The sequence below is a fragment of the Podarcis vaucheri genome, assembly GCF_965113315.1.
Source record: "Podarcis vaucheri genome assembly, chromosome: 1".
Taxonomy (NCBI): domain Eukaryota; kingdom Metazoa; phylum Chordata; class Lepidosauria; order Squamata; family Lacertidae; genus Podarcis; species Podarcis vaucheri.
In genome coordinates, this window is record NC_138759.1 from 5,351,920 (window position 1) to 5,379,272 (window position 27,353).

A 27,353-nucleotide genomic window follows, 5' to 3' on the forward strand; every position below is an offset into this window, starting at 1 on the left:
AGCCTTGATTGTCAAGGAAAAACCAGGAATGTACTTTCTGCCTGCCAATTTTTACTCTGTAGTGAAGGAATGGGTTTCCCAAACCCAAAACTGACTGTGCAGTCAGTTTGAAACGGGCACCAAAATCCCTATTTTTCCTTAGCTAAAATCCATTAACTTGAGCTCTGAGTCAATGTATAAACAAAAACCAGGCTGTATAAACAAGTGCTCAGAGCCCTCTCCTTTATCAGTTCATGATGGCAAGGATGGCCTTGGCTGTTCCAGTAGAACAGGGATGACACGTCTACGTCTTATCTTACGTCCTGACCTCACTCTGACGCACAGACCTAGTCTGGGAACAGCGCCAGAGTATGTTCTTGGAGTTGGAGACCTCTTGCTCCAAGATAAGAGTAGGAACAGGAATACCCTTTTATGGTCAGGAGTACAGGAAGGAAAACCCTTTTATGGTTAAGAGTGCCGGAGCAGGAACATCTGTGATGTCAACCTATGTGTACAAGCTGACGTGCTTGGATTCCTGGGGAAGGGGGAGAGGGTGCCTGGAGGATATATATACTGCATGAAATTTCCCATTTCTTTGGACTTGCTGTGGACTGACCACACAAGTGCCTTCTGCTATCCAGAGAGCAGAATTAACTCTTTCTTTGAATCAACCTCGGTGTCATTTGACTTCCTTCCTCCCTCCCGGGAGCAATGCAGACCCAGCCGGTGAACTCCAATAAGGCTACAGTAGCTGTGTTTTCACCTGTACCACACCTGACGTCATATGATCCCAGCCAAAGGGGGAACATATGGTTGTTAGGATATTTCCGTTCTACCTTAAAAGGGAGCAGGATGTTTGTGTCACAGCCTGCGTATTTCCTGTTTTCACAGGATGTTTATGTTTCCTATTGCTTTCGTTTTCCCTCTGTGTCTGGAGACACTGACGCAAGCAGTCATGTCTTTCTTTGTTCTGATCAACGCTGAATAAAACTTGTAAATAATGCTCTCCTGAGTGCGACTTTTGCTGTGCATTATCTGCTGATAGAGTGTGCATGAGCTCTGGAATGTGGCAAGATATTTTCTAGAAACTCATGTCGCTAATTGCTGATACTGCGTGCCTACGGGAGATCGATAGATCATCCGGCAGACGGCTTGGGGCCATGATGGACTTTGTCTCCCTGGCAGTATCCCAACAATGGTGTCAGGTGTGGGGCAGGTGGCTTGGGGGAAACAGCCACAAGGGCTAAATTGGGACTCGCATGTGGCCTGTGGACTGGAAGAGGTCTCTCATGTCTGCTCTACAATATCATCTTCAGCCCCTCCATTTCCCATCGCCTCCGAAAGAAGATTGGATGGCAATTTCTGGCCTGAAAGGGTGGTTTGCCCTTTCAACACAGCACTCACTTTTTGAACAGACTCTTCAGCAAAACTCACCTCTCCACAGATATTGCTACTGGCATATCTTGACGCTCATGTCTTCGAACCTGTCCACAGCTCATTTGCCGACACGCAGAGTGGGAGATTTCTAGAAGTACTTTTGCTTGTTTGTTTTGAGAAAGGAGTAAGGCAGAGAGGCAACAGAACCACAACAGTGAGGAATATATTGATCCAAATAATGCTGAGAGCCATTCGCTCTTGGAGGGGTGATGAGGTCTCTTCTCCTGCTGTGGGCCAAATCTGCTCCTTCTCTTGTGAGTGGCAGGGACTTTTGACACTCCAGATGTCCTGGGAGCAGAGAGAAAGGAATATTATTGCACAGAGACCAACGGGTTGTCGTTTTCTTAAAATCTCAAGATGACAAGCCAACTGTGTCTACAGGTTAAAGGTAAAGGGACCCCTGACCATTAGGTCCAGTCGTGACCGACTCTGGGGTTGGGGTGCTCATCTCGCTTTATTGGCCGAGGGAGCCGGCGTACAGCTTCCGGGTCATGTGGCCAGCATGACTAAGCCGCTTCTGGCGAACCAGAGCAGCGCACGGAAACGCCGTTTACCTTCCCGCCGGAGGGGGACCTATTTATCTACTTGCACTTTGACGTGCTTTCGAACTGCTAGGTTATCAGGAGTTGGGACCGAGCAACAGGAGCTCATCCCGTCGCGGGGATTGGAACCGCCAACCTTCTGATCAGCAAGCCCTGTGGTTTAACCCACAGCGCCACCTGTCTACAAGTTAGCCATCACTAATCCACAGAGAAGCTATGATTCAAAACCTTTCTGCGAGCATGAAATGCATTCCCCCCCCCCCGCGCACTGTTATCTCCTATGAACATTTTGGTACACATCACTTGGCAGGAGAACCACATAGCAAAATCCATGGAGGTTTGAATTTCAAAAGATGGCTGAGATTTGGTTCGCGTCTTGTTTCAGAAAGTGCAAATTGGGAATATTAGCTTATCATTGTGAATCAAATCGCTTTTCTTTCCCATTCTTACTTCAGTCTACAGCTCCATTTTGCCCAGGCCTTCTTAGAGCAGAACAGCATGTTATGTGCCTAAGTAAATAAATAAAATCATTCACCAGCGTTTTAAAACAACACTTCCTTGGTGTTTATGAGACACTTTGATTTGATACAAAGCTCATGTATTGACACAGAATGCAAACGAAGAACATGCAACTTATCATTTATGAAGGACCAGGTGCGCAGCCTGGGAGTCATTTTGGACTCACAGCTGTCCATGGAGGCGCAGGGCAATTCTGTGTCCAGGGCGGCTGCCTACCAGCTCCACCTGGTACACAGGCTGAGAGCCTACCTGCCCGCAGACTGTCTCGCCAGAGTGGTGCATGGTCTAGTTATCTCCCGCTTGGACTACTGCAATGGACTCTATGTGGGGCTACTTTGGAAGGTTACCCGGAAACTGCAACTAAGGCAGCAGCTAGACTGGTGACTGGGAGTGGCCGCCGGGACCATATAACACCAGTCTTGAAAGACCTACATTGGCTCCCAGTACGTTTCCGAGCACAATTCAAAGTGTTGGTGCTGACCTTGAAAGCCCTAAATGGCCTCGGTCCAGTATACCTGAAAGGAGCGTCTCCACCCCCATTGTTCTGCCTGGACGCTGAGGTCCAGCGCCAAGGGCCTTCTGGTGGTTCCCTCATTGCGAGAAGTGAGGTTACAGGGAACCAGACAGAGGGCCTTCTCGGTAGTGGCGCCCGCCCTGTGGAACGCCCTCCCTTCAGATGTGAAGGAAATAAGCAGCTATCCTATCTTTAAAGGACATCTGAAGGCAGCCCTGTTTAGGGAAGTTTTTAATATTTAATGCTGTATTGTTTTTAACATTTGATTGGGAGCCGCCCAGAGTGACTGGGGAGACTCAGCCAGATGGGTGGGGTATGTATGTATGTATAAATAAATAAGTAAATAAATAAAATTATATGTTCAGGTGGCAAAGTTATGCACCCTCCCACAAACCCATTGATTCTCCCTTAAAAGTCCTCCCTAGTCTCTCTTTCCCTCTCCCACATCTGATGCCAAATGATAAGACTCCGTCAGTCTCAGACAGCATGGCAAACAGTAAGGGGCAACGGGAGCTCTATAAATGGATGACACCACATTCAGACCCTTCAGGGGTTCCTATTTTCCCACGACAGCTCTGGATTTACCATCCTGGTTTCTGATTTCAACCCGGAATGTCCTGCTTTTCCTTAGGCCGTCCCTGTTTTCATTGGAGAAAAGTTGGAGGGTATGGAGTTAACTGACCCCCGAGCCATCTGAAGGCAGCCTTGTATAGTTTTTTCTAATGTTTAATGTTTTGCTATGTTTTTATATATGTTGGAAGCTGCCCAGAGTGGCTGGGGCAACCCAGTAAGATGAGCCGGGTATAAACAACAACAACAACAACAACAACAACAACAACAACAACAGGACGTCCCTATTTTCATTGGAGAGATGTTGAAGAGCATGCACAATGGCTATGCTTGGTGTAGCCTATCCCTTCTGGATCAAGAGTGGCTGGGGTAGAGGTAAAGGACCCCTGAATGGTTAAGTCCAGTCAAAGGCAACTATGGGGTTGCAGCGCTCATCTCGCTATTCAAGCTGAGGGAGCTGGCGTTTGCCACAGACAGCTTTCCGGGTCATGTGGCCAGCAGGACTAAACTGCTTCTGGCACAATGGAACACCGTGACAGAAACCAGAGCGCATGGAAACACCATTCCCGCCACAGTAGTACCTATTTATCTACTTGCACTGGCATGCTTAGAACTGCTAGGTTGGCAGGAGCTGGGACAGAGCAACGGGAGCTCACCCTGTCGCAAGGATTTGAACCGCCGACCTTCTGATCTGCAAGCCCAAGAGGCTCAGTGGTTTAGACCACAGCGCCACCCGCATCCGTACAGCGGCTGGGGAAACGCAGCCAGATGGGTGGGGTATAAATAAATCATCATCATCATCAACAACAACTTAATGGTATCTAAAGGATGATTCTAGACGATTTTTAAAACTATCAAACCAATCTTGAAGCAACAATTGCATTGCCCTTTCCGCTCTCCCCTGCTTTCTCGCTTCCAAAGAGGGATGCTCAAGGAATTTGATCTCTGCAAATTCTGAATCCCAATGCAAACTTCCCATGCGTGAACTGAAAGGTGGTTCTCCAACAGCTGCGAGAGGTACTTACGGGACCAACCTCACTCGTAGAGTTCTTGGACGGAAGCGACTTCCATGATGGTGCTGGGTTGCCCCCACATGGGGGCAGACCTTTGGGTGATGCTGCTCCTGCTTCGGCCGGCAACTTTCCTCCTCAGCAGATCTCCGCCCCACTTCTTGAGCAGGCAGGCAGTCACCTCAGAAGCTGCCACTTGAACGTCGTGGCTGGGCGCCGCCTCAAGCTTATCGAGCGCTGAAACAGGAGGGGCAGATGTGTCAAGGGACCAACTCTTCAAGTAACAAGAGCCGATATGCCAATAGAACCTAACTACCACTACTATAAGGGATTCGGGTGGTGCTGTGGGTTAAACCACAGAGCCTAGGGTTTGCCGATCAGAAGGTCGGCAGTTCGAATCCCTGCGATGGGGTGAGCTCCCGTTGCTCGGTCCCTGCTCCTGCCAACCTAGCAGTTCGAAAGCACGTCAAAGTGCAAGTAGATAAACAGGTACCATTCTGGCGGGAAGGTAAACGGTGTTTCCCTGCGCTGCTCTCATTCGCCAGAAGCGGTTTAGTCATGCTGGCCACATGACTCCCTCGGCCAATAAAGCGAGATGAGCACCGCAACCCCAGAGTCGGCCACGACTGGACCTAATGGTCAGGGGTCCCTTTACCCTTTACCTTTTACCACTACTATATACTGCTGCTGCGTTGGCTCAGTTTTTTCCCTTTTAGCCTTCTGGGTCCTGCAGAATTCGGCTCCTGCAGGCTAAAAAGGAAAAAAACCGAGCCAAAAAACTGAGCCATGGATAGTGCATATGCGGGACAGGCGATTGGTTGCAGCCGCGAACAGGAGCTTTTCAGCGGCGATTGGGTGAGTGATTGGTGGCTGTGGCAAGGGCTGCTTAGGATTGGCTGTGGTGGCGGCAATTGGGTGGGTGATTGGCAGCTGGTGGCAGCGAGCATTCAGACGCTTGTTTTCTTCTGTGATGCATGCGATGGGCAGCGTTTGTCAGTCGGGTAAGTGATTTTCGGCTCAACAACTTTGGGCAATCCTCCCCATTTTCTTAAATTGGAGACCCCAAATGTAGGTGGCGTCTTATATACGGGGGCGTGTTATAAACAGAAAAATACGGTATTTTGTGGGATGTTATCCATTGGAGCAGTCAAATACAACATTCCTTGTTTCCCTAGAGTGGACACAGGCACGGGGATGTTACTCCAGCCAGTATAGCTTCCTGTTCCACTGGTCTGGAGCGTCCTCCCCCTGCGTGTGACCAGGGAGATGGGCGTGACTCTGGCTGACTCCATAAAAAAGCCGAGTCATGCAGCCATTTCTCTCTCTTGATGCCATGATGTTCTCCTGCAGCCATTTTTGTTCTCTTGATGCTGTTCTTTTAATGTATTTTGCTGTCTGCTGGCTCTCAGCCAACAGCACATGGGCTCAATTCCCATAAGGGATGAACTCACACTATGATCTGTTACTTTTATATGCCTGTTGTCTTTGTCCATGGAGTTTTCTTGGCAGGGATACTGGAGTGGCTTGCCGGTTCATGCTCCATCTTAAAAAGTATCTTTAAAAGATGCATCTTAAAAAGCAGAGACATCACCTTGCCAACAAAGGTCCATAGTGATGTATGGAAGTGAGAGCTGGACCATAAAGAGGGCTGATCGCCGAAGAATTGATGCTTTTGAATTCTGGTGCTGGAGGAGACTCTGGAGAGTCCCATGGACTGCAAGAAGATCAAACCTCTCCATTCTGAAGGAAATCAGCCCTGAGTGCTCACTGGAAGGACAGATCCTGAAGCTGAGGCTCCAAGACTTTGACCACCTCATGAGAAGAGAAGACTCCCTGGAAAAGACCCTGATGCTGGGAAAGATGGAGGGCACAAGGAGAAGGGGACGACAGAGGACGAGATGGTGGGACAGTGTTCTCGAAGCTACCAGCATGAGTTTGGCCAAACTGTGGGAGGCAGTGGAAGAAAGGAGTGCCTGGCGTGCTCTGGTCCAGGGGGTCACGAAGAGTCGGACACGACTAAATGACTAAACAACAACAACATGTTCTGTAACTACAAGCTGAAGCCTGCCTTCAGGGATCATACTGCGAACTGAATGCGAGTAAACTTCTTGTCACCTTTAAGGAAAGACTCTTGCTTCTATATTCTTTTAAAAGGGATAAAAGGGGACACCAGGAAGAATCTAGTCTGATCAAGCCAGACTGGATTGCTTAACTAATGAAGTTGAAACGAATCTGCAAACTACCTTCCTGCCCTATCAAGGGGAATGTGTTTTTTTAAGGACGTGCAAGAATAAGAGTAAAATAATTCAACCAGGAGGGGGAGTTAAGGGAAGTCAATTAAGATTTGTGGTTCAAATTTCTGGATGTGAATATTATTATTGTTTTTCATTTTTGTTATTTTGGGAAAATTAATAAACTGTTATCCCAAAATTGGGGGGGGGGAGAGAGGAATGTGCTTTGCTACAAGACTCATTAGCCACCTTCCACCTGCCTTGCTCCACCCTCTAGTCTCCGCTTCTCAATTTGATTGTATTATTTTATGTACTGTGGCTTTCCGTGATTATAGTTTAGAAATTATTTATTGCAACTGTTGAGTTGATTTCTGTTTAACTTTTTTATGTTATGTATTATTATTTTATACTACTCTAATAATTGTTGAATGTTACTTTTTGATGTAGGTTGCTTATTTTAAAGTTTTGCTTTATTAACACTTTTTTAGATTGCTATAAGATGTGCATTTTTTGTTTCTTCAGCTTGTAAGCCGCCTTGAGTATTGTAAAATATTATTGTAAGAAAGACGGTATACAAATAAAAAAATGATGATGATGATGATGATGATGGATGGAAGGAAGGATAATATTGAATCAATATATCCTCTCTGACCATCCTTAACATTCCCACATATTTTCTGTGCAATTCGCTACTTGCATTGTTAGAAAACTCCTACAATGGAAGGGAGAAAAAGGAGAAACATATCCTTGAGCAGGCCTTGCAAGCAGAGCTGCTGCTGCCCTCATTGGAAACCCTGCAGAGGTGACTTTTGAATGACTTACAGGCCAGCAATAGCAGCCGCAAAGTTTCGTCTAGTTCTGTGAGCTGCATGCAGTCCAGAATGACTCCTGGAGGAAAGAAGTTAAACAAGGATAGGTCAGGTATCTGATGCCATCTTAGCTATAAAATCCCCAGAGCGGTTTAATAATAATAAAAATAATAATAAATTTTTATTTGTACCCCGCCCGCCCTGGCCAGAGCCGGGCTCAGGGCAGCTAACATCATAAAACTAACACAGTATACAGTCATACCTCGGGTTACAGACGCTTCAGGTTGCACGTTTTCGGGTTATGGACGCGCCGAAACCTGGAAGTACCGGAACGGGTTACTTCCAGGTTTCAGCGCTCGCGCATGCGCAGATACACTAAATCGCGCTTTGCGCATGCGCAGAAGCGCCAAATCGCAACCCACATCTGCGCAGACGCGGCGCTGCAAGTTGCGGACGCTGTGGGTTGTGAACGTGCCTCCTGCACGGATCACGTTCGCAACCCGAGCATCCACTGTACAAAGAACATAAGAACATGAAAACAGGCAATCAATTAATTAAAATACATCTTAAAATTAGTTCAGAGCAAATTAAAATCTGGACAGATGGCAGTCCGCGGGTAAAATTGAGAGTGGTTTAACAATCAACAGCCCTTTCCACGGAACTCTGGGAATTGTAGTTCCGGAAGGGGAGCAGGGGTCGTCCAACAACTCACGGCACCTGTCCCAAACTACACTTCCCAGAATTATTTGGGGTTGGGGAGCCCAGAGTGGTATAATAGTGAAACTTACCAGAAAATAAGAAATCAAGATAACAAGCTTTTTTATAAAAGAATGGAAATGATTGACTGAATATTTACAAACTGTAGACAGATAAGAACATTGGCAGCATAATTGTAATAACCTGCATTTTTATAAGAGTATGTATTTAAAGGAGATGAATATACAAGCAAACTGATTTAATTTGGATATGCAGAAAATATGAAAAACAAATTTAAGGAACTGAAGAAAGAGGGGGAAGGAAATCAAGTTTTGAACTATTAAAGTGATTGAAATGTATAAAACTGAAAATCATAAATAAAATATTCTTTAAAAAGCACGATGCGGTATAATAGTGTAACATGAGTGTGAGATTCCTGGACTTGTCATACTGTAAATCTGATAGAATCATAGAATCATAGAGTTGGAAGAGACCACAAGGGCCATCGAGTCCAACCCCCTGCCAAGCAGGAAACACCATCAGAGCACTCCTGACATATGGTTGTCAAGCCTCTGCTTAAAGACCTCCACATCTCTAACCTGGTGCCTTGCAGATGTTTTAATCAATCAACCAACCAATCAATCAATCAATTAAATCAATCAATCAATCAATCAATCAAATCAATCATTAGACTTATTAGTAGCTGGCTATCTGAAAGGTCTCCAAGTGATTTGCATTTAAAAACTTAAACAAAATTACATTACACCATGGACCATTCACATGAAACACCGACGTTCTCATGCAAAGACCAAAAGACCAACAACTCATGTTCACAGGCGGACAGAGAAAACTACGTCTCCCATCAGCCCCCGGCGGCCTGGCCTCTCACCTGACAACTCAAGGGCTCTGATCTGGATCTCTTCCCACCTGCTTTGGAAATAGGCTTTGGTCTTTTTCAAGAGCTCTCTCCTCATCGCTGGGTGGCTGTTTACCTGACATTGACCAAACACAACATTCTCATTAGCTTCCTTGGCTGCAAATAAAATAAAATAAAATAAAATAACATAAAATAACATAAAATAACATAAAATAACATAAAATAACATAAAATAACATAAAATAATAAAATAAAATAACATAAAAAGAGGCAATAGTGATACAACAAAATGACTCTTCTTTTTTAATTTTAATTTTAATTTTTTAATTTTAATTTTAATATTTTAATTTTAATTTTAATTTCCTGTTTAGGGAAGCTTTTAATGTTTGATGTATTATGGTATTTTAATATTTTGTTGGAAGCTGCCCAGAGTGGCTGGAGAAGTCCAGCCAGATGGGCGGGGTATAAATAATTTTAATTTTAATTTTAAGCTGATAGATCACACTGTAGTGCCTTTTGTGACAAATTTCCCTTTTGTGAGTTTCATTACCAAACACGGTGCTGTGCGTTTTATAGAAATTAAATATACAAACAAAATCAACAGGCATTTCCCATCTCTTCCCTGTCGTCGTCCCCCTTCTGTAATACTGGGTGTGGAGTGGCCAGTTTCTGAATTCTTGAGGCCTCCTCCACTCTTAGGAACCAGAGAAGCATGTCCCCTCGCGGGCGGCTCTGTTGCAGAATACAGCTGTGACAACTCAGCGCTAAGGCTTTAAACCATATGGTTGGGGGTTCGAGTCCACCCAGGGACAGCTGTGGGCGGGATTCATGCATCACAGGGGGGTTGAGCTAGATGACCCCAGGGAGTCCCTTCCAACTCGGCAACGCTTCTATGATTTCTCAACTTCACTGCCGCCTTCCTGCCACTCTGCCACAAGGACACTGCACTTATAGCAGGCCTAGGCAAACTCGGCCCTCCAGATGTTTTGGGACTACAACTCCCATCATCCCTGACCACTGATGGGAGTTGTAGTCCCAAAACATCTGGAGGGCCAAGTTTGCCTGTGCCTGATTTATAGCCTCCTCATTCAGGGATCTCTTTGTCTCTCACCAGCTGCTTGCATATGTGCATGCGTAAATTTGGGAGCCCCAAACTGCTGGTGGTGTACAGTTCTTCCAGATGGACTCTCAATTTCCCTTTGGCCAAAAATGGCACCGAATGTAGAAATGCGGCTCTGCAGGCCTGAAAGAAAGAAGAGAGAGGGTGTAGGGGGAAAGCAGAACTGTGCAGTTCCAGAATTATCAGTAGGCTCCTTCAAAGACGTGAATGCACTGCAGGAAAATAATAATAATTTACAGAAACCAAACTGTTGGAAGGAAAATACTGCTCTCTTTCCCTTATGGGGTATCTAAGAGCCCGTATAGAGTCCTTAAGTAGGTTTTCAATCGGAAGGAGAAAAATAACAGAGGCATAGCTGTCAACTTACAGATTTGAAAATAAGGGACCAGCAGCCTCGAAAATAAGGGATCAGCAGCCAAAATAAGGGATTTCAGACAACCAGCTCCTTTCCTTTGCCCCATAACAGTCAATCGAAGGAGCCTCCAAAACAAATCCAAAAGCCCCCCCCCCATGAGATTGCCGCCCACCATTGTACTCAACCACCTCCTTTCCTTTCCCCCACCATGTGCCCCCGCTCCAGACAGACCTTTTCCCCGGCAAGGGTGAGTGGGACGTCGATGGCGTAACCATCCGATTCCAAGCACAGGTATGTTCAGCTTCTGAGCCCCTCCGAGCCAAAAGGCAGAAAGCCCAGCTAGCAGCCAAACGAAGCCTCAAGCGGTGGTTCCCACAGTGCAGCAACCCAGCAAAGGGGATGCAGCAAGGAAAACCACCGTCACCTCTCTGCTGGGAAGCGCTGAGCAAAGGCGAGTCCCCAGGCAAGGCGGCCGATTTGATTGGCACAAGGCATGCAAGCTCTACCCCCCAGTCGTTCTTAGACTCCTTATTGGGTGAGCAATTCAGCCAAGCAACCCAGTTGGAGCCTCCCTCCTCCCTGGCCGGCAGGGAGGGAGGGAGGGAGGGAGAGGAGCTGCTTCCTTTGAAACCCGGGAAATTTAAGGGACATCATCAATAAGGGACAGGAGCGGGAAACAGCGCTGGGATAAGGGAGTTTCCTGCCAAATAAGGGACGGTTGACAGCTGTGAACAGAGGCCAACCAGAGAATATTGAGAAGCAAAGCAGCTAGTAAGCCTGATCTTTATTAAACTGTTGCAACAGGGTCCCCCGCTCACCCCACGCAGGGAGGGAGGAGAGGAACCTAGAACAATGGTGTGCAAGCATTTATATAGACATTTGAAAATTGCCTCCCCTGTAGCTCAAGACCACCCCCCAAAACATCATACATGCAGTCTACAGCAGAAAGCCTGTCTGCCAGGATACCCGATAATGGTCACTGCTTGCTTTTACCTGGGCATCCTGGCCATTCTTTTGTGATGTTCAATACTCAGTTCCTGAATCCAGGTTACAAGCTCACCTTATTCATACACAGATACGCCCTTAAGACAGGATTTCTGAGCAAAGAGACAAAGGGGAGGAAATTTTCCCATTTCCTTCCTCCTTGCAGAGAAACATTTGAGGTCAATTTGGGAGAGTCAAAATGGTTTCAGGATTGCTCTCCTGTACTATTTCAGACACACTTACGTATGTGTTTGCCTTGTAAATTTATGGACATATGATTTATATATATGAGACCTCAGAACTCCTATAACATAAACATTGAGCATGACAGATTTACTTCTGCGTAGACACATTTAGGATTGCACTGATCTAGGAGGTGCCAGTCTAGACAGTTATTATGAGAGATCTCTCAGAGATCAAATTATGCAGGAACCTCTACTTTGGGCCTCACTCTGTGCCATCGTAACGTGACTTTGCCAGGAGGCAACGGCTAAGGAACTATCACTTTCCTTTGGTATTCAGTGACCCTGATGGGATGGACGGGGCTCTGGGTCTTACCTCAGACACCTTGGGATTGGGGTCCCACTGGTGAATCAGAAGTGGCACCAAACTCTTCCTCGCTTGCTCGGCAAAAAAAGTTCTGTATCTGAATTTGGGCAAGTCAGCCAGGATGCCAAAAAGATGGAATGATGCCTCGCGAATCTCCGCATCAACCTGTAGGCAGGAAAAGAAACAACCCGCAACCGATGATCATTCTTTATTTATAATTTCATAAAATGTATACACTGCATGATAGTAAAAGAAATCAGCAACTGCATAGAGAGATTTTACTTTCTTGGGCTCCATGATCACTGCAGATGGTGACAGCAGCCACGAAATTAAAAGACGCCTGCTTCTTGGGAGAAAAGCAATGACAAACCTAGACAGCGTCTTAAAAAGCAGAGACATCGCCTTGCTAACAAAGGTCCGTATAGTTAATCTATGGTTTTCCCAGTAGTGATGTATGGAAGTGAGAGCTGGACCATAAAGAAGGCTGATTGCTGAAGAATTGATGCTTTTGAATTCTGGTGCTGGAGGAGACTCTGGAGAGTCCCATGGACTGCAAGAAGATCAAACCTCTCCATTCTTAAGGAAATCAGCCCTGAGTCTCCTTCAGCACCAGAACTGCTCACATGCTTACCTTCCTGCCACAGCGGTATCTATTTATCTACTTGCACTGGTGTGCTTTTGAACTGCTAGGTTGGCAGGAGCTGGGACAGAGGAACGGGAGCTCACTCCGTCGCGGGGATTTAAACCACTGACCTTCTGATCGGCAAGCCCAAGAGGCTCAGTGGTTTAGACCACAGCGCCAATCGCGTCCCTTAACTACCACCCAAGACCAATCCACAGCTTCCTGGAGGGTCCATTGCGCAACATCACTGCAGAGCATCCCTTCCCTATAGCAGAGATGAGCTGGCAGCAAGCAATGGCAAGGGCTGTAGCTCATTGGCAGAACATCTGCTTCGTATGCAAAAGGTCCTAAGTTCAATCCCCATTGGCGTCTCCAGGCAGGGCTAGAAGAGCCTTTTGGCTTGAAAGACTGGGAGAGTCACTGCCAGTCAGTGCAGATGACATTGAGTTAGATGGAACCATAGTCTGACTCATTCATTGCAAGGCAGTTTCCTATGTTCATCATGGGAAGGTAACCTGAAACACAAAGTCGGATCTCAGGAAAATTTGAAGGGTGGGGTTGTGGTTTAACGTGTCCAGAGGAGGGCAACCAAAATGGTCAAAGGCCTGGAAACGATGCCTTATGAGGAACGGCTAAGGGAGCTGGGCATGTTTAGCCTGGAGAAGAGGAGGTTAAGGGGTGATATGATAGCCATGTTCAAATATATAAAAGGATGTCACATAGAGGAGGGAGAAAGGTTGTTTTCTGCTGCTCCAGAGAAGCGGACACGGAGCAATGGATCCAAACTACAAGAAAGAAGATTCCACCTAAACATTAGGAAGAACTTCCTGACAGTAAGAGCTGTTCGACAGTGGAATTTGCTGCCAAGGAGTGTGGTGGAGTCTCCTACTTTGGAGGTCTTTAAGCAGAGGCTTGACAACCATATGTCAGGAGTGCTCTGATGGTGTTTCCTGCTTGGCAGGGGGTTGGACTCGCTGACCCTTGTGGTCTATTCCAACTCTATGATTCTAGGATTCTAGGATTCTCTCACTGGCTTACATCACTCAGGTAGGTGATGGTCTTCATAGAGATGTCTTTGAACATGAAGCCCACATCCTGCCTTTTCAGGTGAGGAAAGACCAGGGCAAGGGCTTTGAGACCCTCCAGCACCACATTTGCGTCGTACAACGTTCCCAGGAAAATAGCCACAATGGTCCTCTTCTGCTGTTTCACCTGGAAGGGAGGACATGAGATGAGCACCCATGATATGGCAGAGAGGCAAGAGTCCTTTTTCAAAATACTCATTTTATCTTCGTGACAGATGCAATGATATATACAGAACAAAAATGGGGAGGGGGGGACTATAAAATCCATAATCCCTTATGTGAAATAATTTACGAGGCCAAATTAAATATATCGACCAGCAAGCACACAGATACACTTTAGCATTTATTCTTAGTAAATACGCCTGGGGGAAAAAAAGAAGTCTAATTAAGTCTAAGTCAATAGATATGTGGCTTCTCAAATAACCTCAACTGCCTCTTGGCTTAGTTTAGAGCGGCTGTGATTTTGCCTGCAGTACAGTGGTACCTCGGGTTACAGACGCTTCAGGTTATATATGCTGCAGGTTACAGACTCTGCTAAGCCAGAAATAGTACCTCGGGTTAAGAACTTTGCTTCAGGATGAGAACAGAAATCGTGCTCCGGTGGCATGGCGGCAGCGGGAGGCCCCATTAGCTAAAGTGGTGCTTCAGGTTAAGAACAGTTTCAGGTTAAGAATGGACCTCCAGAACAAATTAAGTTTTTAACCCGAGGTACCACTGTATATAGAAATGAGCAAACCAGTGATATTTTAGGGAGTAGGCTAGCAGGCCATGACTTACATCACAGGAGCCTACACAACACCAAACACTGTTACTGTATGTAGGTTTTATTTTATTTGTACATCCAGATTTTTTCCCTTTAAATTTTTTTGGGGCCCCCAAGAGAGTGGGGCCCCTAAGCTATAACTTGCTTAGCTTATACAGTGGTACCTCGGGTTACATACGCTTCAGGTTACAGAGTACCTCGGGTTAAGAACTTTGCTTTAGGATGAGAACAAAAATCGTGCTCCGGCGGCAGGAGGCCCCATTAGCTAAAGCGGTGCTTCAGGTTAAGAACAGTTTCAGGTTAAGAACGGACCTCCGGAACGAATTAAGTTCTTAACCCGAGGTACCACTGTATACAGAAACATCGTACACTGTATTGAATAAAATTCTCCCACTGCTCTAATGAATCATTTGGTCCTTCCATAAAGAGTTTGAAATACTTTTTTTTAAAAAAAAGATATTTATTAAAGTTGTTAAAGTATAACAGTAAAAATGAAAAATAAAAAGAAACATACAAAATAAAAACAGTTTAAAAAAACACACATTGATTTTCCATAACATATTTTCCTTACACTTATTTCCCAGGACCTCCTCATACCTCCCTTTTTTGTATTCCACTTCATTTTGTTAGTTCAGCAAATCCTTACCATTGAGCTTTTACCCTTTTGCAAACCTTTTTTCCTATCTCTTAAAGCATTACAGCTGGAAACCACTTAGTTTCTATCCAACATCCTTCTAGCATTCATTAATTTTACAATATTTCTGTAAATCGTCTTTAAATTTCTTCCAGTCTTCTTTCACCATCTCTTCTCCCTGGTCTCGGATTCTGCCATAAAGAGTTTGAAATACAGCGCAGGGTTCCTCATTGTCAGCTGAAGCCCTCAGCAAGGACTACCATTTGCGCAATGGGACTCCCCCCCTTCTTCCCACATGCACCCCCAAAACTGGCTTGGGGGGGTGTCTGGAGCAGTGCTTGGAGCAGGGGGAGAAAGAGGATTGTTCTCTCTGGCAAGCCGAAATGTTAGAATCATAGAATTGTAGAACTGGAAGGGACTCAGAGGATGGTCTAGTACAGGGGTTCAGCAACATTTTCCAGCCATGGGCTCGTCCACCTGTTAGGATATACCGGTAGTTCCGTTCCACCTTAGAAGGGAACAGGCATGACTGTTGTGTGTCGCACTTGCTGGGAACTTCCGTTTGTATATTGCTTTTGCTTTTAGCTGCTTGCTGGAGACGAAGGGAAGCAGGCATGCTTTTTCCTTTGTTGTTGTTTTTTTAAAGATATTTATTAGAATGTTACAAACAAACAAAAAAGTTACAGAATTAAGGATAAAAAATAGAACAGAATAACAACAATAAAAGAAAAAGAGATACAAAAATACAAAGACAAAATACATAAAAAGTAAAAAGAAAGTTAGAAAAAAAAGAATCACTATTTTCATGTGTTATATTTCAATTACTTGTTTCCTGACCTCCTCACACCCCCCTTTTTTGTATTCCAGTTCAAATATTTAATTCAGCAAATCCTTACCCTCTATCATTTATCTTTACTTAATATCTTAACCTATTTATAACTATATATTTCCAACCATTGTCAATCCGTATTTACATATTCTTATTAATCTTTTTACCAATACCACTTATTTTCAATCCAACATCCCTTTAACATTCATTAATTTTACAGTATTTCTGCAAATAGTCTTTAAATTTCTTCCAGTCTTCTTCCACCACTTCTTCTCCCTGATCTCGGATTCTGCCGGTCATTTCTGCCAGTTCCATGTAGTCCATCACCTTCATCTGCCATTCTTCCAGTGTGGGTAAATCTTGTGTCTTCCATTACTTTGCAATCAATATTCTTGCTGCTGTTGTTGCATACATTAAAAAAGTTCGGTCCTTTTTTGGCACCAATTGGCCGACTATGCCCAAGAGAAAAGCCTCTGGTTTCTTCAGAAAGGTATATTTAAATACCTTTTTCATTTCATTATAGATCATCTCCCAGAAAGCCTTAATCTTTGGGCACCAGACATGCTTTTTCCTTTGAACTATGCTGAATAAATGCTGTAAATATGCTTATACGTGGCTCTGTCCGCCACTTCTGCTGTGAGAAGATTTATTCACTCTGCTGATAGAGTGTGCTAAGTCTCTAAATGTATCTGAGGCTCGTGTTGCTGTTTGATGCGGTTCCAAGGGAGACCGGTGATCGCCCGGCTGCCGGCCGGTAGCTGGAGCCAGCTGGGGTCCTGCCTGATGCCCCCGTCTCCCCGGCACTATCCCAACACCGCTGTCCCTCAGACCATGTGGTGGCCCGGACTATATTTTGGGAGGTGGGGGAATGAATGCATTCCTGTGCCCCACAAATAACCCAGAGATGCATTTTAAATAAAAGCACACATTCTACTCGTGTAAAAACACGCCGATTCCTGGACCATTCGTGGGCCGAACTGAGAAGGCAATTGGTACAACAGCAGCAAGAATACTCATCGCAAAGTATTGGAAGACACAAGATCTACCCACCTTGGAAGAATGGCAGATGAAGGTGATAGACTATATGGGATTGGCAGAAATGACTGGCAGAATCCGAGACCAGGGGAAAGAGACGGTGGAAGAAGATTGGAAGAAATTTAAGAACTATCTTAAGAAACATTGTAAAATTAATGAGTGTTAAAATAAAAAGAAAGGTTAACAATTAGATAAAATTAAGGGTGAGGATTTGCTGAACTAAATATTTGAAATTGGTACGCAGAAAGGGGAGGTATGAGGAGGTCGGTGAGGTAGGTTTTAAGAAAATAAGGATTTGAAATTATACTTGTTTTTTCTTGTTTGTGTTTGTTTGTATTGTTGTGTTTGATTGTACAATTTGTGAAAACCTAATAAATATTTATATATATAAAAAAAGAGAAGGCAATTGGGCCAGATCTGGCCCCCGGGCCTTAGGTTGCCTAGTCCTGGTCTTGTATAACCCTTTGCAATGCAGAAATATGTTCCATACGGGGCTTGAACCTGCGACCTTGGTGAAATCAGCACCACAATCTAACCAACTGAACTATCCAACTTGTACAGACAGAACGATCAGAAGACCAGGATGTCGAATTCCACAAAATACACAGCAAAACAAAAAGCAAACCAATAACCCCCCTTCTACGAGCACATTAAAAAAAAGCCATAGGATGTTAATCAGCCAAATGCCTAGCTAAAGAGGAACATTATCGCCTGGCATCTTCGTTGCCTCAGGTGAGCCTCCCCGGGGAAAGCATTCCACGAGCAGGAAGCCACTGCAGAAAAGGCCCTGTCTCATGTTGTCACCCTCAGCTGATGCCTTTGACGCACGGACGTCCTGCAATGATGCCACCTTTAAAGAGCAACGCCTCACCTTGTCTGCAGCCACGAGAAGAACGTTTGCCAGGCCCTTGATTGCCATCTGGCGGCTGCCCAGTTGCTGGTCCCCTGCCCTCTTCATCAGGAGGGGAAGGATGGATTTCAGACGCACCCTTTCTCCTAGCATGGGGTCCCGAATCGCCTGCAAATAAACAGACAATTTCATTGAGTTATTCACAGTGGTGCCTCGCAAGACGAAAAGAATCCGTTCTGTGATTCTCTTCGTCTACCGGTTTTTTCGTCTTGCGAAGCAAGCCCATTGACGGATTAGCGGATTAGTGCTATTAGTGCTATTAGCGGCTTTTAGCGGCTTATCGGATCAGCTGATAAGCGGCTTAGGGGCTTAGAAAAAGAGGGGAAGGAAAAAAACCCCGCAGGAACTCGCAATACATTTTCGTCTTGCGAAGCAAGCCCATAGGAGATTCGTTTTGCGAAGCACCTCCAAAACGGAAAACTCTTTCATCTAGCGAGTTTTCCGTCTTGCGAGGCATTCGTCTTGCGGGGCACCACTGCACCATACTTTGTTGCATTTATATACCTATTATTATTATTATTATTATTATTATTATTATTATTATTAATACACTGGTACCTTGGGTTACAGATGCTTCAGGTTACAGTCGCTTCAGGTTACAGACTCGGCTAACCCATAAATAGTACCTCTGGTTAAGAACTTTGCTTCAGGATGAGAACAGAAATTGCGCGGTGGCGGCGGCAGCGGGAAGCCCGATTAGCTAAAGTGGTAGCTCAGGTTAAGAATGGTTTCAGGTTAAGAATGGACCTCAAGAACAAATTAAGTTCTTAATCTGAGATACCAGTGTGTGTGTAAACAATTTTAACAAACATATTTTCAATCAATATATCCATTTACGTTTGCCCCCCTTTTTTATTCCCCCCTCACCCCCCCCAAGGACTTCTCTCAGCTCCCCTCTTTGGTTTCTTTGCACATATTGTTCTCTGCATGTTGTAAAATTGTACATATCATTGCCTTATCTATCATATATTCAACTAATAAATTTGTGGATGTTTATTCAAAAGCTGCCAAGGAGTCCAAATCATTTTGTTGTCTTTTTAAATCATTTGTAAAAAGTTCCCATTTTTCCTTGAAGTCACGATTGTCCTTGTCACGCAGTTTATATGTCAACTTGGCCAATTCCGCATAGTTTTTCTTGCCACTGTTCTTTCGTTGGGATTTCCTCATTCTCAGGAAGAGAGATACACTTTCGATTACGGAAGTCCTTTCGATTCCTCTTGCCAAACCAGAAATGTTGCTATTGTTTTCTCTCTGCTACTGCACTACACAGTGACAACACAGAGCAATTCCTGGAAACAGTGGAGCACTTCCAGTGCTAGTCCTACTCAGAGTAGAACCCCTGAAATTCATGGGAATTGCATACTTAAGTTCATTAATTTCAATGGGTCTACACTGATTAGGACTAGCACTGGACACAAGCCAGAGGTTTCCGTTCTTATGCTCAAATACCACGGCACCTTTTGAAAGCAACACCTGAGATGGCCAGGTCGTACCTCTGAAAAGAAGGCAGTTCCTGTCAGCCGAAGCTTTTCGGACTCTGAAGTCATCCAGGGGAGGGCATTCTCAATGATCTTTTGGTCCAAAAGTCTGTTCTGAAACAGATGTCTATAAGAGAAAAAGGAACATTAGAAGAATGTGAGAACAAGGAGTGTGGTGGAGTCTCCTTCTTTGGAGGTCTTTAAGCAGAGGCTTGACAACCATATGTCAGGAGTGCTCTGATGGTGTTTCCTGCTTGGCAGGGGGTTGGACTCGATGGCCCTTGTGGTCTCTTCCAACTCTATGGTTCTATGATTCTATGATTAAGATGCTCACCTCTACAGCTGTGTGGGCGAGTGAGGGAGTCTCAGTTGGGGTCATTCAAAATACGAGCTCCCCTAGCTCAGAGCACCTTCATTCCAATACGATACGATACGTTAATCTTTATTGTCATTGTCCCATACAGAACAACGAAATTGAAAATCTACACCAGACATTCAGAAACCAACAAGCCTGCTATCCCAGCTATCGCAGCCTAGTTAGCCCCCTAAAAACTCCAATACCCCATAATTAAATACAATATACTCCCATGGAGACTACCTTATACTGCGTTTAAAACCAAAATTGAATTTGGATAGAAACTGTTTCTCAGGCGGCTAGTCCTAGTCTTTATAACCCTGTACCTTCTTCCAGAAGGCAGAAGCTGAAAGAGATCATTTCCGGGGTGCGCACTATCCTGCGCTATCTCTGCAGCTTTCTTATGGCACCTGGAAGCATAGATTTGATCCAAGGTGGGAAGAGTGCTCCCTCGGCCTATAGAGCGAGATGAGCGCGCAACCCCGGAGTCGGTCACAACTGGGCCTAATGGTGAGGGGTCTCTTTACCTCTTTACTTAGGGAGAGTGAACCCAATTATTCTCTCTGCAGTCTTTACAACCCTGGACAGCATTGTTTTTCCCCTGACCGTGCAGCTCGCAAACCACACACACAGACCATAAGTTAATACACTTTCAACAGTACAATGGTAAAATGCCATCAACAGGTCCTTTGAGAGATTATTTTTCCGGAGGGTTCTCAGAAAATATAACCTCTGCTGTGCTCTAAATGGCGGGCCATTGTCCAAAAATCTGCTCCTTGATCTCAGGAAGCATCCTGCATAATTTGATTGCAATCTCTTAGAAGGTGACCAAACGCATAGCCAACAGGCAAACGATTTCCCCAATATATAGCAGATAGCCTGAACTGCTTCATTGATGGTCTGCTGAACTCTGTATAGGATAACAAAGGAATGTGGCAGTTCCGCAGCTCCATAGGCCACTGCTCCGGAATATAAGGGGAAGTGTGGCAAACGTCAAATGAAGGACTTACTGTAGTTCACTAAGAAGTCCCAAGTCCCTCACCTGGCCAGCAGAGAAGCCCCCTCCTGGTGGGTTCTAGGATCACCAAGTGAAGTCCAGATGTTCACCTCTCCAAACTCTGCCAGTGAGGGATCAGTAGTAAGCTTCAACACGAGAGCCTTCAGACTTGCCACAGAAAGTCTGTGGAGCAAAAGGGCACAGAAAGGGCATCTGAATCGGAAGAAGGTCGGATACTTGAAGAAGAACAGGCCAATGCAAACTGAAAATGGTCTACTGAAAATGCTACTGGAAGGAATTTTTTTATTTTGAAAATGGTCTGCCACCTCTGGTCACCTCTGGTCCTAAAAGCACTGAGCCAGCAGCTGCGGGTGACCTACTAGGCATATTTCAAGGGGTTAGGATTAACGTGCAAAGCCATAAATGACTTGAGCTCCAACTACCTAAACCTGCCTTTCCCAATACCAACCATTTTGGGCAGGGGAGGCCTTTTTTATTGCGCCACCCTCTGCAACAGGGTCTTCTTGGTGGTGGCTCCCTATTTGTGGAACCCTCTTCCTGGTGAGATGTGTCTGCCTCTCTCGTTATTAACATTCAGGAGCAATTAAACAACAACAACACACAAGTCTATTCATTTGGGAGGTTTGATGGCCGAAAGCTATGGAACCTGGCAACCTGGAAATTAATAACTGAGGGTTATGTGACTGTTTTTAAATGTTTGTTGATGTACTTGATGCTTTCATTGTTTCTTGATGTACTAAATGGCTTCATTTTATTTTATTTTATTTTATTTTATAGCATTTTGCTTTCCTAGCTTTTTGCTGTCTTGGGCTCCCATTGGGAAGAAGGGCAGGATAGAAATTAAAAATAAAAATAAAAAGCCTGTTTTGCATGGAAAGAAGTCATAAGGATGGAACTCTGCATGTGCAGCTGTCTAAGAGGAAGCCCAAGGTTCAGTGGCGTAGCGTGGGTTGTCAGCACCCGGGGCAAGGCAAGTAATTTGTGCCCCCTAGCCCGTGGATTTGCGCCCCCTAACCCGTGGATTTGCGCCCCCTAACCCTAGCCCCCAGATGTTGCGCCCGGTGCGGCCGGCCCCCCTGCACCCCCCACGCTACGCCACTGCCAAGGTTTGCACACCTGTATGCTATGTTCATGGGGCTGTTAGTTCAGTTCCTGCAGGCCGACAAGAGAGGCCTCTGTATACGCAAATTTACTAGTTCAGAAGGGCTGCTGTCACAGGAAACCATAGAACTGTAGAACTGGAATGGACCCCAAGGGTCATCTAGTCCAACCGCCTGCAATGCTGGGGTCTCAGCTAAAAAAACCCTGACAAATGGCCACCCAATCCCTGCTTACAAGCCTCCAAGGAAGGAGCGTCCACAACATCCCAAGGGAGCCCATTCCTCTCTTCGGAATCTTATTGCTTGTAGCTTGAATTCATCAGTTTGGGTCCTACCTTCCACAGCGAGAGAAAGCAGTCTTGCTCCATCTTCTGTGCTAGGCCCAGGGGTAACCCGTGAAACGCGGTCCAGGACCGGTCCAGAATCCAGAGGTTCTACTAAGAGTCACTCCCACAGGGCCAAGGCTGGACATGAGGCAGGAAACCAGGCAAGGATAGGTGCAGGATCTAGCATACAGCAATGTTCCTCCTGCAACCTGGGACGGGGTCCAACAGCCTGTTATCTTTGTCGGGATAATGGCCAGTCCTGATCCCCCAGAGACTCACCTCCCTGTCCCGCCCAAAGGCGAGCACTCCTCCTGCGAGTCCTCAGGTCTCTCCTTCTCTCCGACCTCAGTCTCTGCAGCTCGGGAGACGTCGTTGGGTTACTAGACCCAGAGGTCGCCTCAGCCTCTCCTGACCCAACTGGTAGTGGAGCAGCTGTAAGTGATGGCCCAGCTGGAGGCAACGAGGTCATCCCCGCATCTGGAGCCAGGGCAGGCTCAGGCCCCGGACTCGGCCCAGCTGGTGCTTGTTGCAGGGGAACCTGTGCAGACTGGGACTCTTCAGGATCAGGCCCCAGACTTGGTTCAGATGATGCCTGAGGCAAAGGATCCAGTGCAGACTGAGTCTTCTCTGGTTCCGAGTCCCAGCACGAGTCCCAGGCCATCACACCTTCCATGTGACACAGCCGTTCAGTTACTTGAAGACAGGTATCATATCACCTTTCAGTCTCCTCTTCTCTGGGCTTAACAGACCCAATTGCCTCAACTGATCCTCATAAGGCTTGGTGCCCACACCCAAGATCTTTTATTCATTTATTTTATTGATTTATTTTTCCCCTCATGCTTATTTCCATGCTTATTACATACAAAAAACCAAACAAACCAAAAACCAATACTGAAAAGGGGTACAGCTTAAGAGGGGAGGGAAAAGGAAAGAAAATAAAATTTACACAATCTGTTAATAAGATAAAAATTATGACATAAATTTGTGATTGCAATTTCACGTTACAATAAAAATAAAAATCTCATTACCTTTTATACCCGACCTCCCATTTATTCCTTATTTCTTTTTACATAAATTTACTGCCGTATCAAAATTCTATTTTTTATATTAACATTTTCACAATTTATAAATGTTTATATTTATATAACCAATTAATAAAAGCTGCTGGGATGACTCAAAAGCTGCTACCGATTTTAACCTGGTATAATTTTGTTTAAGATATGTTCTGAAGGCTTCCCATGTTGATACAAATTCAATTCTTGGTTTATTTGTTTATTTTTTTCAGATAGACCATGTGATTCAGCATATTCAGTCAATTTTTGTATCCACTCTTGTCTAGAAAGAATTCTGTCGCTCTTCCACCTTGTAGCTATATGAACTCTGGCTGCCACTGTTGCATACAAAAAAAAGATCTTTAAATTTTTAAGGAATATCTGAATCAGCAATGCCCAACAGATATGCTTCTGGTTTCCTAATAAATGAGATTCTTAACATATTTTCTAATTCAAAGCCCAGACCCAAGATCTATATGTTTCCAGAGGAGGCTCTGGTCAGACCTCACCTGGAGTACTGTGTCCAGTTCTGGGCACCACAGTTCAAGAAGGACACTGACAAACTGGAACGTGTCCAGAGGAGGGCAACCAAAATGGTCAAAGGCCTGGAAACGATGCCTTATGAGGAACGGCTAAGGGAGCTGGGCATGTTTAGCCTGGAGAAGAGGAGGTTAAGGGGTGATATGATAGCCATGTTCAAATATATAAAAGGATGTCACATAGAGGAGGGAGAAAGGTTGTTTTCTGCTGCTCCAGAGAAGCGGACACGGAGCAATGGATCCAAACTACAAGAAAGAAGATTCCACCTAAACATTAGGAAGAACTTCCCGACAGTAAGAGCTGTTCGACAGTGGAATTTGCTGCCAAGGAGTGTGGTGGAGTCTCCTACTTTGGAGGTCTTTAAGCAGAGGCTTGACAACTATATGTCAGGAGTGCTATGATGGTGTTTCCTGCTTGGCAGGGGGTTGGACTCGATGGCCCTTGTGGTCTCTTCCAACTCTTCTATGATTCTAGGCCCATGCAAAAAGATGTGGGCAAAGTGGGAGACTGACCTGCAAGGGTTGCCTTCAGACAAATGCTGTTCTCTCAGAAACAGCCTCCGGCGACCCTCGTAAAAGGGCATCCTCGTCTCCAGGGTTTTGCTGACCTGCTTTAGGAGAGTGCAGAACAGCTCTGGAAACAGTTCCTGGATGCCCTCTTCGGTGTGCAGCACAGACAGGACCTCGTAGATGGCGCAAGTGGCCTGAACAGAGAAACAGCAAAAGAATGAAAGGACGCCTGGGTGTGTGAGAGGACGCCTTCCAGTAAAATGGCCGTCATAGAACTGAATCATGGAATTGTAGAGTCAGAAGGAGTTCCAGTGGTCAGACTGAGGTTGAATCCTGACAAGACAGAAGTACTGTTTTTGGGGACAGTAGACGGGCGGGTGTGGAGGACCTACTGGTCCTGAATGGGCCAGGTGCGCAGACTGGGAGTCATACTGGACTCACAGCTGTCCATGGAGGCACAGGTCAATTCTGTGTCCAGGGCGGCTGTCTACCAGCTCCATTTGGTACGCAGGTTGAGACCCTCTCTGCCCACAGACTGTCTCACCAGAGTGGTGCATGCTCTAGTTATCTCCCACTTGGACTACTGCAATGCGGTCTACGTGGGGCTACCTTTGAAGGTGACCCAGAAACTACAACTAATCCAGAATGCAGCAGCTAGACTGGTAACTGGGAGCGGCCACTGAGACTACATAACACCGGTCTTGAAAGACCTACACCGGCTCCCAGTAGGTTTCCGAGCACAATTCAAAGTGTTGGTGCAAAGTGTTGGTGACCTTTAAAACCCTAAACGGCCTCGGCCCAGTATACCTGAATGAGCATCTCCACATTCATTGTTCTGCCTGGACACTGAGATCCAGTGCCAAGGGCCTTCTGGCAGTTCCCTCACTGTGAGAAGCCAAGTTACAGAGGGCCTTCTCGGTAGTGGCACCCGCCCTGTGGAACGCTCTCCCACCAGATGTCAAAGAGAAAAATAACTACCAAACTTTTAGAAGACATCTGAAGGCAGCCCTGTGTAGGGAAGCTTTTAATGTTTAATAGGTTATTGTATTTTAGTGTTTTGTTGGAAGCCGCCCAGAGTGGCTGGGGAAACCCAGCCAGATGGGCGGGGTATAAATAATAATAATAATAATAATAATAATAATAATAATAATAATAATAATAATAAAAATAACAACATCTAGTATCAAGTGGCAGAGGAAACAACCCCACAGCAGGTTGCCAGGAACGGATAAGACAAGGAAAAGTCCTTACCATCTGCTTTTTATTCAATATTTACAGAGAGAGGCTTGGAACTCAGCATCTATGAGTAATGGCATTGCCCTGAGTGACTCTCCACCCCCTTTTCCTCCCACTTCCTCATTCATCATCATCTCTATGGGTGGTGCTGAGGGCCCTTTGCGTCTGAGCTCTTTGCTCTCCTACTTTCAAGGCTCGCCGGGTTCTGGGAAGGTCGGGTCTGGAACGCTTTCTAAGGACACTGTGTCCATCAGCTGTTGTCCTCCTGGTGGTTCCTCTTCCTCATCTCCCTTTATTTCCCAGCTTCCCCCCCTCATCTGCCTCTGAGCTGTGACCTCCCTCAAACCCCTGTTGCGATTCTGAACTGTCTTCTTCTTCTTCTCTGGAAGGGTCAGGCCGGGGAGGCGGTCTCCACCATTCCTCCTTGCCCAGTCCCTGACATCTAGTCCAAATTCTTGCAATGCAGTAACCACAGCTAAATAATTGCTGACAGGCAGCTATCCAGCCTCTGCTGAAAACCTCTGATGAAGGAGAGTCCACTTTCCAAGACTGCCTGGTTTTCTGTGTGCTGTATGGAAAAGCACATGAATGTGACCTTGGAAGGGTTTGTAAGTAAAGCATTTTTAACTTACCAAATGTGTGGTCTCTTTCTATGCTAGGAGAGAAGAGAGGGACTTTGGAAACAACTTAGGAGGGAAACTTTTGTGCTGGAGTTCTCTCACAAAAGAGTACTTGCCCCAAACCTGGATCTTGGGCATCCTGGAATTCTCTTTTTCATATATACCTATATTTTCCTCTTCAACCCCATCAGATTTCTGGTGCATGTGAGGCTACCCCAGTAACCAGGCTCTCCTGGTACTCTTATGTTGTTTCAGTCTACATTAAGCGAACTGAAATCTCTCCGCTGTAAGAATCCCTCCCTGTTTCTCAACTGCTCCTCGCTTCTTCTTGCTCACCTTGAGAGGTCCTTCATCTGCAAATTCCACGCTGTCATTGCTGCCTGAGGAGAAAGGGGCTTCCAGACTTGAAGGCTCTGCCACCCTGGCTGCTAACTTGCATAAAATCAGTAAGGCCTGGGAAGGGTCTTTGCCTAGGGACCTCCAGAGTTCACCCGTTTCACTGCAATGCAACAACACACAAGTTGAAGAGGATTTGTTTTCCCACAAGCACTGTTCACTTAAACCCAGTGGGTCCAATTTGTGGGCTGAAATGCAGATGGAGTATCCCCCCAAATGTACAAAAGCCTGAGCTTAATGCTGGCATGCACCTGTCCATCGGGAGGCGGCGGCAGAATAGGCTCTCGATCACGGTGTCCAGGTGAAAATGGGAGACAGCAGCCACAGCTTCCACAAGGACCTGCCGCAGATCTTCCTGTTTGATGGTGGGCAAGCGGCTGTAGAAAATGTCCAGGATCTCTGAAACCTGACAGGAGCAATTCAGGGGCATGCATTGCTATCAGCAGTCCCACTCGTATGAGTCAATTGCATTCTAGAAATTCCAAATACCTTCTCAGAAATTTAACGCTACTCTGCTTTCTTTGAACAAAGGAGCATAAGAACCTGCTTGCAACTAATAGACTATATGGAAATGGCGGCGCAAAGCATTGGAAGACACAAGACCTACCCACCTTGGAAGAATGGCAGATGCAACTAATAGACTATATGGAAAT

At 45.6% G+C, this 27,353-nt stretch overlaps 1 protein-coding gene across 1 annotated transcript in view; it reads right to left on the reverse strand.

The window, feature by feature from the left end:
• Positions 1 to 1,559: 1,559 nt before the first annotated feature.
• Positions 1,560 to 27,353, reverse strand: part of LOC309535905 (maestro heat-like repeat-containing protein family member 2B) — an 86,848-nt gene continuing 61,054 nt past the window's right edge. Inside the window, exons 31-43 of the mRNA XM_082229422.1 lie at positions 26,952 to 27,106; positions 26,641 to 26,803; positions 24,452 to 24,642; positions 20,946 to 21,083; positions 19,564 to 19,675; positions 18,032 to 18,178; positions 13,853 to 14,026; positions 12,202 to 12,357; positions 10,296 to 10,427; positions 9,197 to 9,299; positions 7,625 to 7,690; positions 4,596 to 4,808; positions 1,560 to 1,704 (exon numbers count right to left, since the gene is read on the reverse strand). Of these exons, the coding sequence (XP_082085548.1) occupies positions 4,597 to 4,808; positions 7,625 to 7,690; positions 9,197 to 9,299; positions 10,296 to 10,427; positions 12,202 to 12,357; positions 13,853 to 14,026; positions 18,032 to 18,178; positions 19,564 to 19,675; positions 20,946 to 21,083; positions 24,452 to 24,642; positions 26,641 to 26,803; positions 26,952 to 27,106 (1,749 nt within the window). The 3' untranslated portion in view covers positions 1,560 to 1,704; position 4,596. The remainder of the gene's footprint in view (positions 1,705 to 4,595; positions 4,809 to 7,624; positions 7,691 to 9,196; positions 9,300 to 10,295; positions 10,428 to 12,201; positions 12,358 to 13,852; positions 14,027 to 18,031; positions 18,179 to 19,563; positions 19,676 to 20,945; positions 21,084 to 24,451; positions 24,643 to 26,640; positions 26,804 to 26,951; positions 27,107 to 27,353) is intronic.